Consider the following 17015-nt stretch of genomic DNA (forward strand, 5'->3'; position numbering starts at 1 on the left):
ATGCAGAAGCCAAAAGTAATTTAATACTCTTTCTAAATAAAACATTTTCACATAATCTTTTTGCAGAGATGCACTTTCAAACGTTCACAGCACTAACCTGACGCTGTACAGCTCTTTTTGTCCAGCTGTAGGTCATATCCAGGAAAGCAACCACACTCCCAGGATACTGGGCTGAGAGGGATGCAGAGCTGGCTACATCCACCATTATCAGGTGATGAACAGCCTACCAAAAACAATTACTTGATAATGATGGTATGTCATGCAAAACTGTATCAATTTTTCATCAAAAGACTGAAGTGAACCTAATATATGTTGATTTCTAAAACCATTTCCACAATCATTCATACTGCTGCAATCAAGTTTATTTGTCAGAGATTAGGAGGAAAATGTCACTATACTCTAACCTCCCTATAACCTGACATTTTTTTTCTCTTCATTTAAACTGACATCTTGAATGTTAACCCTTCATATCCCAATGGCCCTTGTCTTCCTGCTCTATCTTTGAGTTTGTGAACAAGTATACTGGCACCTGGCTGGAATAAGAAATGCATTTGATGAGTCTGGCAGCTGGTCTAACTTTTCCTAGTGATTAGCATATTTTTTTTCTCTCAGATATTTGGTCTCTTGACTTCTTTTGCTTTTTTTATGAAAAAGAAACAAAAAGTCACATATAACTCTTCCACTAATTCTGAGTTACAACCTTCCCTCTATATGCTTAAGTGTCTATGAAGATAAAAGTAGAGAGGTATTTACAAGTGCAAGGAACAGGCTAAGCATCCCAAATCCACTATCTTGTTTAATACTGGCCCCAAGTCCAGGAGGCAGGTATCATTAATCTCTACTGACAAGGAAATAGACCAAAAGAGGGCAAGTAACTACTCCAAAACAACACTGCCAGTAACTGGTGATGCTACCTCAGGGCTGTCCAGCTTTGAAGTTCTTGCTCATTATCACTATACTACTTAAAAATTAACAAACAAACAAAAAAAAACCCCCAAAATCCTATTTAAATCAATATGTTAATACTTTAGGCAAGTATCTTTCAACATGTAATGTTGGAAAATCTATTCTCCTTTATCAGTAGATGCAATTTTTAGGTGTCACTTAGAAAATGAGTGTTTTCAAACTAGTGAAAGATAAATAAACTTACCAGTACATGTTTTTCCATCTGTCTCAAGCACTGAGCCTTCAGGACAGAAACATATGGGACCATCTGATGTCAGAACACAGTCATGGCTGCATTCAGATACATTGTTTGGGCAGGAAATTAGTTCTAATTAATGAAAAATAAGGTCAAGATTAGTGTTAAATCAGATATGTGGAAATTTAGTAAAATCAATTGCTAATTTCAAAAATAATATCCTGAAGTGAGTAAGTTAAATAAAGATCAAACATTTATGAATTGCTGTGGCAGTGGAGATAAAAAAAATAAAGAAAAAAATTTCAAATCTAAAAAAATTAAAGATTTCTAATTCTGGAAAATGACTCTAGTTTTCTCAAAGCTTCTTTTCTGTCAAACAATACTTTTAAAGTTATTATCATCAAAATTCCAAAATATTTTAAATGGAACTTGGGAAAATGATTCTCAAGTTCCTCTGGAAAACAAATTGTATGTGTAAGAAAACTAAAAACATTGTATGACTGTGGTTAGGTGTAGAAAGAGAATGAGCGGCTCTAAACAAATATTAAAATGTATTATGAAGGTCAAAGAACTACAACAGTGGGTAATGAGTGCAGGAATAGGCCAAGAGGATAATAGAACTATACAGAAACCTTGTTTTAGAAAAGACTCAAGCACATGTAAGAATACAGCATATGATAAAGGCATTTTAAATAATTGTGAATGTGAAAGATCATCCCGTAAATGGTAGAGAAATAACTGAGTAATGATTTGAGGTAAAATTTAAATCCCTACCCTACACCATACATCAAAATAAATTCCAAATAAAATATATACCACAGAAGTTCTTGAAGTTTTGACAGTCAAGTGAAATTATGTGTGTCCTGCCTGGCATATGGTGGACTCTGTAACGCATTAACATCAAGCACTTGAGTGTACCTGCCCATTGGTAAACCACATTGTATTAGATGAAGGGAAAGTTCCATAGACAGTCACAAAGGTAGTGGGCAATTTCCAAGAAATTCATTACCAGCCATCACATTTTTCTGTGCCTTGTTTCCCAAGCACAAATGACCCAGACAAACCCATTCCCCATCATCTCTGAATCAGTGATAGACAATATACATGATTTTAAACATTTATTTCTACTTAGCTATGTTGGTACAATCAATAAGAAATCTATAAGAAAGTATCTGAATATGTAATCCTAAATTTGAATTGAGAATGTCCATATGAACACATAATGTATTTCTCTTTTTTAAAAGTGTATTCCTAGTTCTGATGCCCCAAAAGGCCCAGAAACAAAGACTAAATTTGTAGCAAATTACGTTATCTAAATACAATTTCTCAACAAAAGGAAGCAGTGGCCTTGAGAGATTGTTGGTTCTAGGTCTAGATTACAGAATGTACAAGAGGAGCCTGGAATATATGTCCTACCAGGTAAGAGGAAACTATCAAAGACTACTGGCGTCAGGAACCCATTTGAAGAGGCTCCACCAGCCAAAGAGGAGACAATTTGCTCATCAGTAAGAATAACAACTGCAGTGGATTGAAACATATTAAAAATGTTTTTAAAAATCTAGGCGTTCATAATAATACTTAAAAAAAAAAAAAAAACTGGCCACCATAAGAAGGTGTTAAGGAACAAACCCATTATTCTAAATATAAGTAAACAAAGAAAAAAAAATTCAACATTCAGCCTGCCTTAACTGTAAAAATTGTATGTTGGGGTAATCAAACAGTTCATGAGAAAAGATCTCTTCATAAAGGTATTACAATTAATAATTTAAAAGAAATATTAGAACTATATATCACCATTCGAAACTCTTGATTAAATAATGGATCTAGAAAACGAGTGTTATGGCTGCTACAACCATCCCCTGAAAGACCATTGGGCTGTTTCTCGCTCCCAGCTGTCTTGGCACCTGCTCTTGGTTGAGGCGGGTCCCACATCTAAGACAGAAAAATTGCGTAAGAAAAAAAGACAAAAAAAGCCCCTGGAAGGGGGAGGGTATAGCTCAAGTGGTAGAGGGCATGCTTAGCATGCACGAGGGCCTGGGTTCAATCCCCAACACCTCCTCCAAATATAAATAAAAAATAAACTTAATTACCTCCCCCTCATAAAACAAAAAAAGTCCCTGGAATCATCAACTCTAAGTTCCGACTCCTTATAAAAAGTGGAAAGTAAGTATTGTGGGTACAAGAAAATGTTCAGACAAGGCAAAGGGAAACTGTCCATCCTTGCCAAAAAATGCCCAGCCTTGAGGGAATCTGAAACAGAGTACTACACCATGCCGCCCATCCTTGCAGTGGCAATAATACTGAATTTGGCACAGCATGTGGAAAATACTACAGGGTATGCAAGTCACCGGCCCTGCCCACTGGGGTCCTCGGGAAAAGACAGAATTTACGTGATAAGGCCCAACCTCTTCTTTGGGCTTAGTCTCGGTTCACTTGCCTGTGGCGAGTGCCGTGTGCAAAGGTCTTCCGCCTAAGACATCGGATTGGAGGCGGCAGAGACACCTCACGTCGGGACCGGGCGCGGAGCAGCTGTGCACACCTCCAACCAAGATGGCGGCACCAGGCGTTTGCGGAGACGCTCTGCCTGCGCTGTGATCTGGAGCTGAGAGGCGCAGCTGCGCCTGGTCTCGCGAGAACTCCGCACCCTCCCGAGCTGAGGAGATCCGTATAAGGCAGCCCTGTTGGCGCCTTTCGGAGAGAGCATGTGCTGGCGCTTCTTTATTCCTAAATCAAAAAATATCTTCCCTTTGCCTCTGCACAGAACTTGGTCTCCTTCTATTGGCCCGACGGACGCCGGGCAGGAGGACCCTTGCTGGGATGGATGCAGGACGGTCGGTAACATGCACGCTGGCTATTACTGACCCAGGTGATTCTAATATCGTTAGAAGAATGCCAGAAAGGACTGGTGAAAAGTAAATCATGCGTATTTTTTCCTCAGTAAAACTGTCTTGAAAAAGAAGGACCATTGGGAACTTTATAACGGATGACAGAAAGAGAAACCACCAGATGTTATGTATCTCCTGATGGAAGAATAAACACACCTATTAAGTATTATTGACAAAATTTCAAAGCTGAATCTGATCAAGGCTTTAGATCTAACTACAAGTTTGCAGAAGGACAGGGACATTTAGGTGTGTTAAATCCAGAGTGTGAGAAACTGCAGGAAAAATATGGTTTCTTCTGTAAAAGTTGCAAGGGGAAAAAAAGAGGAGAGTAAATCCATAGGATAAAAGAGAGAGGTATCAAGCTAATACAACACATGGAGCTTGTTTGGATACTTAGCCAAACATATCAACCGTTAAATATTCTTTTAATAATTCGAATACTGACTAGTGTTTGCTGTTACTAGGAATACTGTTAACTTTTTAAGTTCTGATAATGGTATTGTGGTTATACCTGAAAACTGGCTGGGTATTACATGGTACTAGGGAATTACAGCTAGTTTTTTAGATATAATAATGTATCACGGTTGTGTTTCTTACGTGCTTATCTTTCAGAGATATATAATGAAATATAATAAAATATGGATAAACAAACAGTAAAATATATAAATGCATGCTTATTTCCTAACCTTGGAGGTTTTGATTTAACAGATCTAGGGTAGAGCCCAGTCATTCATGTTTTAAAAAGCAAAATAAAATAAAACCCTGAGGTAATTTTGATGCATACTGTTGATCAAAGACCACCAACCCAGACTGTGGCCACCTTAGAAACATCAGTGAAAATGAAGGAAATCATGCAGTAAATACTTGTTGTGACTTACGGTGACACCGTTTCCCATCAGAAAGCAGAACAAATCCTACAGGGCATGTACAGTGATAGGATCCAGGGATGTTTTCACATCCAAGAGTACAGCCGTGATTCCAAAAGGCACACTCGTTGACATCTACACAATGACAACAGCAAAACATTTTCTGAAATGTTATTTTTGAAAATGAATTGTAATATCAGTAATAAATCAGCAAAAATTAGGGCACCTCACACTTGTATCTGCTGTAACTGACTGGCAAGGCTGTTTTTGTTACTCTAACAATGGGTGAAAGAGGTCAGTTCAATTATCATGAAAACCTCGGTTTACACTGTCACTGTTTATACTTTCAAATACAGATTTTCATATTAGAATTACCCTTGGGATAAAAAAGTACTAATTCCCCCGAAAAGATACAGCCATTTAAGCCAAGGACTCTAGGAAGTTCTTGACAGGAATGGGACATCCCCTGCTCTGCTCTTCAGCCTTCTCAGTGCTGACAGGGGCCCTTCACCTGAGTGTGGGGACATTCCCCAGTAGTTTTACTTTCACTAAACCCCAGCCTTCCAGGTCACTGTTCTAAGCTATGGCTCTCGCCCACTAGTCCCATGTAAGCAGGGACTACAATGAACAGGCAGATGCCAGGTTTACCTGAAATCTTGCTCCAACTAGTTCCACTGAATGTATGCTGCAGCCATTAGGTTCATGAGTAACTCACTGGACCTCCCAGGAGAAAGGACATGGCATTTCTCCTTGGGTCATTACATTGGGCCTGGAGTCTCCAAATAGGAGGACCCCAAGATAACCAGCCCTGGTGCAGTTTCTTAAGATTCCTACCAGATGGTTATGCAGTGAGATGCAGGAGTCACACACTCTTTGAGGATCTTATGAGAGCTATGGAACTACTCCCCTAAAAAATTTGAAAATACTGACATTCTGCACACAGTCAAACCCACAGAGGTCCATGGAGTCCACTCAGGGAATTCCTTCCTTATATCAATCCCTGAGCAGCCTTAGAAAGTATATGATCTAGGAACACAAGATACAAAGGAGACCTGAATACAACATTATAAATCGACTATACTTCAATAAAACATAAAATTTAATAAAAGGAGACCTGAAAGTATTACAAAGGCTTTAAAATTGGGGAAAAATAAAATTGCCTTTCTGGGGGAACCAAAGGGAGAAACTTGACATTGGCTTTACATTGAGGCTCTGGATGGCCCACTGAAGAACAACCATGGGCTCAGGTGGGCTGTCCTTGCTTCAGAGAGCAACCACACATTACCTTCACAGTTCTTTCCATCTTGACTTAAAGCGTATCCCTCTGCACACGTGCACAAACGGGACTTAGGCTCTTGCCCACACATGCTGCCTCTACAGTTTCCTTTCTGCAGTTTGCAGAGTTCCTGATCTAAAAGAAAAAAAAAATTGTTCATTTGGAGTGGAGGTGTGTTTTGACAATGACAATGCATGTTTCTTTCATAATTCTTAAGAACTCTAATCTCCCTGTGACATCCACAGGTGTGTTGTCTCACGGTGGTGGCACTGCTCTAGGGTCAAACATTAGCCCAGCTTACTCAGCTTTCTGAAGCCCATTTATTTCTCTAATTGTATTTCTCCTACAATATCTTTCAGGATAGGACATCCTAATTAGCCAGAAACACCATTCCTTGGGTATGGCATTAGTATCCTACAAATACTAAGCACAACTTACTAGCTTTTTCTTTTTGATCTAGTTTTATTAAAAGTATGTATGTATGTATGTGTGTGTATTTATCTAAAGAATAGATAAGACACATAAACAAATGCTGAAAATGAAATATCTATTTAAGAAGCAAAATTAAAAAGCTGCAAAACTAGGAACATCTTTTAAGTATAATATTTTAGGTCAGAATTAAGTATAATATTTTAGGTCAGAACTGTATCTGTTTTTAGGGTCTTATGTAAAGAACAAATATCCTTCAGACAATATATAACATTGCCATAGGTCTTATCCCTAGATTTCTGAGTTTATTGCTGCCAGCATTCCATGTTTTACAAACTAGCCCAGGGTGAAGAGTAAGATCTGCTCGGTAAGGTACGTGCTGAGGTTAAATTAGCCAAATACATTGAACAACAAATGGCCAACTTGGTACCTTTGATTTTCAGAGCCAGAGTCAAGGGCTAAACCAGTAGTACGTATATCCCTGTTCAAATTTTGCTCCTTCTTATTTTTTGCCAATTTTAACAATGACGTTGTAAAATGCTCTGGGAAATAGAGATAAGCATGAGTCTGAGGGCAGATCTCAAGATGCATGGAGATGCAGGCCAGAGTTCCGGTAATGGGTGATAGCAAGGGAAGAAGTCTGGGGTCTAGGACCCAGAGCCCTGGCAGAGCTGAGATCAGTGAGAGCCTGTGAGTATCATGGGAAGAGCCACAGTCCTAGGAGAAGGACTGCTGAAATACGGCCGAGCTGTGAAAGGCACAAGAAACAAGCCAGCACGAGCCTGAGCACAGCAGTGCAAGAGGCTGAGACCATTCTCCATGTAGGTTCCTTTCTCTGGTCTCTGTTTATCTCCCCACTCTGACTCTACCCGTTTCCTTCTATTTCAAGTCATTAAACTCTTTTCTTGACCAATAACAGCATCACACAGTAGAAACATATTCTTACACCCTTGAAAATGTTCCTCCTAATATACATCGAGACCACCTGGGGGGCATTTTACCCTCTAGAGATTCTGATTTGATAAATCAAGGGAAAGGCTCATTTTTTACCAGAATCTGGAATGATTCTGATACTGGGAATCTTCCCACCACACTTGGAGAAATATCGGCCTAAGGTACTAAAGGAACAGCCCACTTACATCTCAGTTACGAATACCTCCTTTTCGCTAGTCTGTATTAGTTCCTTAGTTACTTTAAACTTGTTTATTCAGATCTCTTGACAGAATTAATGCACAGTCAATCTTGCCAATTATTTAATACCATCACAGTATTACCTGCTAACTCAGTTAAGATTTGCACTGGATAATTTTTGGATATTGATTCCAAAAGTTTTGTTTCTTGTCCACAGTTTTTATGCCAATTGCACATGTTTAGTTACATTGTTTCTCATGTTCCTACATGCTTCACATATCAAAATTTTATAATTAAGAAAATTAAAAGTGAGATGACCTTAAATATTTAAAGTAAGTATCTAAAGGTAGGAACTTGAAAATGTATTGGAGACAAAATGCACTTACTGCAAACTTCTAACAAAAGAGCATATAATCGTTTTAACTGTCATTTTTATAATGTTTTCAAATGAACAACAAAAATTCAGAAACATCTGATTTGGTCTTTTTTTTAATTGAAGTATTGTCAGTTTACAATGTTGTGTCAATTGCTAGTGTACTGCATAATGCTTCAGTCACACATGAACATACATATATTCATTTTCATATTCTTTTTTACCATATGATTTGGTCTTTTAATAGCACCAAAGTGCTACCACTTTCTTGAGGTAACCCAAAAATTGAGGGATTATGCTTGCTGTAAGTATCCCTTTTAAAAATCTTTCCAAACCCAGAATGATAGATGACTGACCACTGCATTGAAAATTGGGAAACTGAGTTCTGTCTTGAGTCTGCCTTTTACATGAAATCACTTTATCTCTTTGACCTCAGTTTTCATGAAATAAAAGGGTCGAAGTAGATATTCTCTGAGATCCCTCACATCAAAAATAATAATGATGATGATGATGATGATGATGATGATGATGATGATGATGGTTCTATACAGAATCAGATGTTTGGTAAATTCCTCTAAGTTCATACCTCTAAAGATTTTTGAACCTGAATTAATGGAGATTCAAACTGACTCATGAAGACAGCAAGTAGTGTCTAGGGTACAGGAATTGCTCTGCTCTTCACCTAGATGCAGTATTACTTATCTCTCCCTCTCTTTTTTTTTTTTTTTTTTTTTGTATTTTTCTACTACCTCGTACCTGTTCTTTTGTGTGTTCTTATCATCACCATCACCATCATCATCACAATTAGATATATATGTATCTCTTTTTCACTAGTCAATAAGCTTTTGAGAATAAGGCCTGTATCCCATTCACACTTTTAGTCCCAATAGCACCAGACATTGTGCCTTTTACAACACAGGTGTGCTACAAACATCTGGAATACACACACAAAGACCTGTCATCATGAAACCTGCTATTTAACACCTTTATTTGGTTTCTCCTTGAAAATCCAGTCAACCTCAGAGTTAGGACTCAAACAGTTGGTCAGTCCTCTTTCCACTATACCACACTGCTGATGGTTTTAATAATACTCATTAACAACATACATTACTGTTCAATGATGAACATAGGCAAGAAAGCAATCACTATTCTCTGAGTGGTTATGCTGATAATGTGACCTGAATTCAAACACTAAACACTTACAAGGTCATTTTAGGAAGTGGTGAAACATAGAGGATTGAGGGCTATATTTTCGTTTAATCCCCTTAATCTTCTGCTGTTCTTTAGCTTCAAATTAGGCTAAAGCCAGCACTCAGAATGCTGCTGCTGACCTCAGATAACACCCCTTCCCAGAGCCCAGCAGTGGGGCTTAATTACCTTTGAGGTCAAATTAAAGCTCCTAATCATGGAGTTTAATGTCCACCACCAACTGTGCCCTCAATAACTGCCCAATACACAAGCTCTCATGAGCTCTGCTACAGCCAAGCAAACTATAGATTTTATCCCAGCCCAGTTCCGAAACAATGCACATGGGATTCCCTAGCCTGCTTCTTTCCAAGGATCATACCTTTTTTCCTACCTCAAATTCAGGGTAAGACTCACCTCATCATCAAAGCCTTTCTCACCTCTTCCATTTGAACTCATTCACATTAATCATTCTTGTAACTAAATATTTAGCACTCCTGATAGTTAAACAATTTGAATAACATTTTATAAAGCACTTACATTATTGCATGTAATTTTCATAACAAGCCCTTGAGCTATGCAGAGTAATTATTGTCTTCCATTTTACAGATTAGGAAGTAGTATCTTAAGGATTCAAATTTAGGTAATAAGGGGTAGGACTGGGACTCAAGCTCAAGTCTTCAATGATAGACCCCCATCTCTTTAATATATATATGTAAATATGTGTGTATGTGTTCGTGTATATATGTATACTTACATATATATAACTATGGGTTTTTATAGAAAATATATATTTTATTATACATGATACATATATATATAACTGTATATATATATAAAATTGTGTATAAATATATGACATATTTTTTGTAAATGCCCTTAATTTTTGTTTTATTTATTGCCTTTTTCAATTAGTGAGTTCCCTGAAGTTTTTGAGGGAGGTGATTCCCTCAAAAAAATTCCCAAACTGTATAATATAGAAGCTTATTCTTCATTAATAGAAAATAAGAAGGAAGAAACTACAAGAATGGTTATTTTGTGCTATTGGAATTCCTAATTAAAGTAAAAACAAATTACTTGGCCAGAATTCAGCTACTTGGTATCCTCATCCATCTAAACCTCCCTAAGAATCAGAAAGGAAACAGATTGACAGCTTCTGAGCAGTTAAAATAAATGCTTTTCACTCTCAGAAGAGCCCCTCAGGCCCACTCAGTCTTTCCTTATTTCACACCCATTTCTTACTTCGTGCCCACAGCACAAAGATGGAAACCCAAGGCCTCCATTCCCATTGTCAGCATCCCCATCCCCACTGCATTCCCTGATAGCAGGAGAGGCTACATGAGTCCAGTGTTCTTTCCTGCTGAGCCCAGACAAAGCCTTAGCCCAGGATTCCAAACCGCCAAAGGGCTAGTTACTGTTCATCTTTCCCACAAAGACTAGAAGCCTTACATCAGGGCCTCTCCTGGAGAAAGACAGCAAAATTTGAGTGTGAAAATGATAGTAACTGCAATGAATAAAAATATCAAATATTTTTACATCTTTGAATTTATAAAGATTTTCTTTTAAAAGTCACCTTTGGAGAATACACTAACCCTTTATTCTGAAAACAGATAAATTGAGGGAGAGATTAGATTAAGCACTTAGTCTATCTTTCCTATAAAAGATCCTTCTCAGGGAAATCACATAGCTGATGTGGAAAAGTTCTTCAGCTAATGAAGGCATAAGCAATGATAGACTTAGACTGTCATGACTTTGAACCTCTAATGAAAAAACAGCTCTAGGCAACGATAATTAATCGCTTATAAAGCCATTATGTGAAAGGCTGATAGGAACCTCAACAATAGATGGACCAGGCTGGCAACATCTGAACCACTGATGAATCTTGACCACCACAAAGAAAGCGGAGAACCAGCCACTACACGCCCTCTGGTGTGGTTACTAGGAAGCATATCATACTACCTGCAGTACCATCTGCAAAGCACTCTTGCAAAAAAATCTGAATCTTACCAGGCTTCCAGGCCAAAACAACTAGTTTATAGGAAACACAGAATCATGTTAAATGAAATCATAGGGACAGAATCTGCAAAATCCAGAATGTGGAAAATTCTAAGGGACAAACAATCTGGATTTCTCAACAAACAAATGGCAGGGAAAAGCCTCAGAAAACAAACAGAAGCTACAGCCAGGTATATGGAAACCAGCAAGAAGCGAGAGACGACAGCAAGAAAGATAGAAAAATGACAAAGAGCCATTCCAAGTATTTAAAAGTATTTAAATGGGCAGCTTTAACTACACGAGTCACTTCCATGAGCAGGTACATTGTTAGGTGGAGCCAATTTTCCCTCAGGAACTCTCAGAATTAAAGAAATTCAGCAATATTTTTGTGCATGAAATGAATGCAATGTATTTTAAATGGTGTTGATGATAAATGTCCTTCACTTTCCAAAGAATATGCTTTTGAAAGTCTCTTACAAGCTTAAAATCAGAATCTACATTTTAAAGAATTACAGAAGAAAGCAAATTATTTGCACCTTTTACAAAAGAACATCTGTGTGAGCAGTTAAACTCGTTGCAAAATCCCAGAAGTTGAGCTTGAAATAATGTCATTAATATTGTATGCAGAGAAGTTCCCTCTCTGGCTGTGAGATTCATATACAGTCTGCCTTTTGTATCCATGAGTTCCACATCTACAGATTCAACCAACCATGGATGGAAAATATGCTTTAAAAAAAATACCCAGGAAGTTCCAAGAAGCAAAATTTGAATTTACCTTGTGTCAGCAACTATTTACTTAGTATTTACATTGTGTTAGGTATTAAAGCAATACAGAGACAATTTAAAGTATAAAGGACAATGTTAGGTAATATTCAAATACTATACTAGTTTATATAAGGGACTTGAGCATCCTCAGATTTTAGCTGGGCAAGAGTCCTAGAATATATCCCCACAGATACTGAAGGACGACAGTAATAGTATGGGTGTCAGGGCAGCCAGGAGAGCACTGCTGCCTAATAAGTTTAATCCTGCCAACAAAAACGTGAGATCAAGTCTGTGTCTCTTTTCAGGTAGCCAGGGGAGGAACGTGGGGGGGTGGCCGGGGCGGGGGCCGGAGGTGGGGGGAGAGGGAAAAGTTGATTTTCTGAGTTCCTGAAATGAAAAACATTTTTTAGAAGAGAGTGAAATAAAGTTTTGGCCTATGACCTGTGCAAACTGAAGCTTTTAATCACCAGGAGGCCATGGATAGACAAGAAGATGCCAAATTACAAGTTTTTCCAAAGCAATTAAGGCAAATCTAAGATATGAAATGATAGACAATAGTGAGAATGTAGCTGGGAGGCAGCAAGGTGTCAGTCTGCCTGGGTTCAGATCCCAAGTCTGCCCCAGTGTGACCTTGAACAAGCAATTGTGACATCTCTGAACCTCAGCTTTTAATCTATAAAATGGTACTAATAACCACACTTAATTTGTAGGGTTGTTATGAAGATCAAATGAGACAATGTAGGAAAAGCCCAGAGCATTACTATTCTTTCTAAGAGCAATACAACCTGGGCTATTTTCCTATTTTACTGCAGCACATGCAGCAGCCCATGTCTCTGCCAAATCTATTACTTCTAGCCCAGACCTTTTTCCTGAAACCTAGACCAGTTAATTGAAAGAAATAAGAAAAAGGCTCTGGAGCGTAGTGAGAGTTAAGCTGCAAAGACCTGCTGCAGAGAAAATTGATTTAAAACATTGGGATGTACTCATAATACACAAAAGGGAGCATTTTGGCCAAGCGCAAGGGTAGGGCTCATAACATGTAAGGCAGGCAACGTGTACTCAAATACTAAATATCCTTAGAAATTTTTCCTCATGGTATTACTTAGGGGAGAGGGTGCCAAAGTGTGTTTTTTAATTCTTTTTTTTTCCAACTATTGTTTATTAAATGTTCCCCCGGACTGGGACTACAATGGAGAGTTATATTCTCTGTCCTCATAGGACTACGGAAGTTTAGGAAGACACAATTACGGCAAGGTATGGTAAGTGCCCTGTGACAGAGGAAGTCTGCTGTTCTCTGAGAACAGCTACTGAGGCTCAGCATAGGGAGGTCAGGGTAGGTATTCCTGAAAGAGGTGACATCAGAGCCGTTTATAAGAGGATGAAAAGAGCAAGGCAGTGCAGAGAAGGAGAAAGAGTGTTCCTGAGCATGCCAAGAGGCTGGGGGAGAGAGCAAGTGTGCCTCTTTGGAGGAAATCAAAGCTTTGAGGATGGCTGCAGCTCATACTGTGAAGCAGAAAGTGAGGAGAGAGGTGTGAGGGTACAGCTCAGTGGTAGAGTGTGAACTTAGCATGCATGAGGTCCTGGGTTCAATCCCCAGTACCACCATTTTTAAAAAAAGAAGAGGAAAGACAATGGTGAGGGAGGAGGCTGAGAAATGAAAAGGGGGCCCTGTGAACTGATTAAATGAAGAGACTGGACTGTTTTTTTGAAGTATAGTTGGTTTACACTGTTGTGTTAGTTTCTGGTGTACAGCAAAATGATTCAGTTATACATATATATACACATATATATTCCTTTCCATCTTCTTTTCCATTATGGTATATTACAAGATATTGAATAATTGAATATTGTTCCCTGTGCTACACAATAAGATAAGGCCCATGAAAATACTTTGGAAACTATGAGGATAGATATAAATGTAAGAGACGATGATGATGATGATGATATCTATAACTATTATGAATGAGACTCAATAATCTTTATTCACAGTAGTTGTTGGTTCTGATTTTGTTGTGAGTCATCACCACTTGCACAATGAGTTGTATTTGAGCTTGAGTCAAAATTTCCCCTGGAAGGTATCTGGCAGTATATCAGCTTCACTGCCTTTATGTGTGGAATATGGTCACCATCTATTTTATAGTCTTGCCACGAAGTTGTTGCTCTTTAATGTTGTGCTGCAAGCCACAACTGAATTGTTTCCCACAGTTCTTGCTTTATAAATTCAAATAAGTTAATTTTTAAAAAACAACTTATCTGAACAAATGCTTCACCTCTTGGAATTTATTTTATTCTTGGCAGTTTCTCATTTCTTGCATTGAAAGTAGGCACTACACAAGTTAAAATATAGTTTCTATCTAAGTTTTTAAAGAAATCAGGTAAAAAGCATTTATACTATTAGTTACTTGCCTGAGGATATAAGAAATAACAATACCAATTGCCCCTAGATTCTAACCTCGCTTTGACAATCTCAAGCCAGTTCTCCTGTTTGGTCTCCACAGCTCTTGTCAGGAGTGACATGCAAACGCATTTATATACTAATTGTGGGAGGGACTCATAGTCCCCACCATGTCCCACACTATTACCAAAACCTAGTGGCATCTAACAATGAGGAAGAAAAGAAAACAAACAATTTCATCTTTGCTTTGGAAACTCACAAGTCTAGTTGCAGATAAAATTAAATATGTCTTAAAGCCTTCTTAAAATAAAATGTTTATATAAAGGCAGATGTTACTGTGACATCATTTATGTGGGATATAAGCCATATGGAAGCAGCCTACCTAAAAAAAATTACACGCAAAGGAATTTGTATGGCTGTTCACATAACGGACACCATCTTGGGCCCTGACAGTTTCTCCTGTCCTTCCACTGACCCTCCTCAGTACTGTGCTGTACAGTGAATCACTTCTCTGTCATCAGGGGCTTTCTAGTTAACAATCATGAGGACCAGGTAGCCTCTATGCTTGTTAGTTCCCAATGATGAAAATCTTCCCTAACATTCCCAGCACCCAAGGCCAGTTACCCACTGATAAATCCTGTTTCTACCCCCTACCCCTATACCCTCGGTTAACTACAAAGTGGTCCCAATGGCCCCTCGGCAGTGTGGAGTACAGCTGTGAGTGCTTCCGAATCACTGTCTGCCCGATCCCGCCCTGTGAGTAGGTTATCCTGTAATAAACTGATCCATTGATTATGTGGGGCCACCTGCCTCATTTTCCCATCTTACAATGCCTCCTCAGTTCAGTGGGTACTTTTTGGTTCCTCCATCCTCCAACAGAATTCAGAGAAGACTACATTTGAAAGTAGAAATTTAGGACCATGACTAGATTCATTTAATCCATTCATTTTACTAATGTTATCTAAAGTTCTTTATAAATAAATCATAACCACTGAATAGAGGGTGGTTTAAATCATCATTCACTCAATCAATCAGTCCATCAGACATGATCCCTGCCTGCATGGCATTTATAATCAAGTGAGAGAGAAAATCAAAAAGAAAGCAAAGTAATATGTAACTATCCATTTGATGAGTTCAATGAGGGGTATACTGGAAGGCAAATGCGGGGTGAAGGAGCCTACTTTACTCAGACGACCTATCCAAGGACGTGACATTTAAGCTCAGGACTGAAGAGAAGTCTGGCAGAGAGACAGTGACTGCAAAATCCCAAAGGCATGAAGAAGCCTGGCATGTCTGAGGAACTCTTGGAAAACCTGGGTTAGAGTCAGTGAGGGGAGGAAAGGATGCTAGCTCAAGTTGGCCAGTTATTGATAGGACTGGTAAAATGATAAATTTCAATCTAAATGCAAAAGAAAAGCTTTTGAAGGATTTTAAGCAGGGGAGTTAATAGATCAGAGTTCCTATTTAAAGGCAAGAGGAGAAAACAGAAAGATTAATTAAGTGGCTGCTACAATAAGCCAGACAAGATATGCTGGCTGTTTGGACCATGGTGGTGGCAGTAGAGGAGGGAAACAGACATCTGAGATGTATTTAGGAGGTAGAATGGAAAGGATTTGGTGGTAGGTTGGAAATTAGGTGTGAGGCAGCGGGAGGAATCAAGACACTAAGTGTCTATCTTGAGGAAGTGGACAGGAGGGGACTCTGCCAGGCCCTACTTGAGGTCAGAGATGACTCACCAGAGGCCGAAGCAGCACTTCTTGCCTGGGGCTGGACGAGTGGATGCACTACTTTAATTCCACCAGGTGGTACAAATGATAGATTGAGGTTAATTTTAACCATATCCTTGCCAGTGTGCTTGTTAGCTATCCAAATTGCCTTCTTTTTCCATGATGAATAGAAGATACGATCACCAAAAAGGGACATTGCAAACAAATTGTGCCTAAAAACGACAGGGGAAAAAAAACATAAAGAATGGCAGAGCATGTCTTCCTGGGCTTATTAAAGTTTCACTTCATATCAATTTATTGTCTGAATTTTAATCACCTGCCTTTTTTTTCTTTTTCTTTTTCTTTTTTTTTTTTCAATGGAGGTACTGGGGAGTGAACTCAGGCCCTCGTGCATGCTAAGCAAGCAGTCCACTACTGAGCTAGTAACCTTCCCCTTAATCACCTACCTTTTCAACTGATTCTTATTTGGGGTTAGAAACAGATATTAAGTTTAAATTTTTATTTATATAGCCACAATCTGAATTAATAGGATATAATTTTCTAGCTCCAGATCCATTGCCTCATTCTTTTGCTACTCAGCACATACTTGTGATGAAAATAAAATAGGGAAGAAAATAAGAACAGGATAAGAGTAGACTTCTGGTTTTGTCAATTTAATATGCCTAATTTCTGCCTCTTGCCAGTCTACAGTCAGTTGCTGGCAAGATAGCAAATCAAATGAAAGACAGACACTTCACAAAACATATGATATAATAAATCCAAAAAGAATAACTATAACCAGCATGTGAAAATTTTATTATATGCCAAATATTCTGTTAATTATTTTTATTGGCATTTCTTTACTAAA

The 17015-nt window shown here is 38.4% G+C and overlaps 1 protein-coding gene across 3 annotated transcripts in view; it reads right to left on the minus strand.

Moving 5' to 3' along the window:
- The window catches only part of EGF (epidermal growth factor), an 84565-nt gene that overhangs the window by 43609 nt on the left and 23941 nt on the right, over window positions 1–17015 (minus strand). For all 3 annotated transcript variants that reach the window (XM_010953681.3, XM_010953680.3, XM_045515781.2), the window contains exons 5-9: window positions 16178–16380; window positions 6178–6303; window positions 4905–5027; window positions 1151–1273; window positions 98–223 (exon numbers count right to left, since the gene is read on the minus strand). In XM_010953681.3, the coding sequence (XP_010951983.2) occupies window positions 98–223; window positions 1151–1273; window positions 4905–5027; window positions 6178–6303; window positions 16178–16380 (701 nt within the window). The remainder of the gene's footprint in view (window positions 1–97; window positions 224–1150; window positions 1274–4904; window positions 5028–6177; window positions 6304–16177; window positions 16381–17015) is intronic.

Source organism: Camelus bactrianus, chromosome 2 (genome assembly GCF_048773025.1).
Source record: "Camelus bactrianus isolate YW-2024 breed Bactrian camel chromosome 2, ASM4877302v1, whole genome shotgun sequence".
NCBI lineage: Eukaryota > Metazoa > Chordata > Mammalia > Artiodactyla > Camelidae > Camelus > Camelus bactrianus.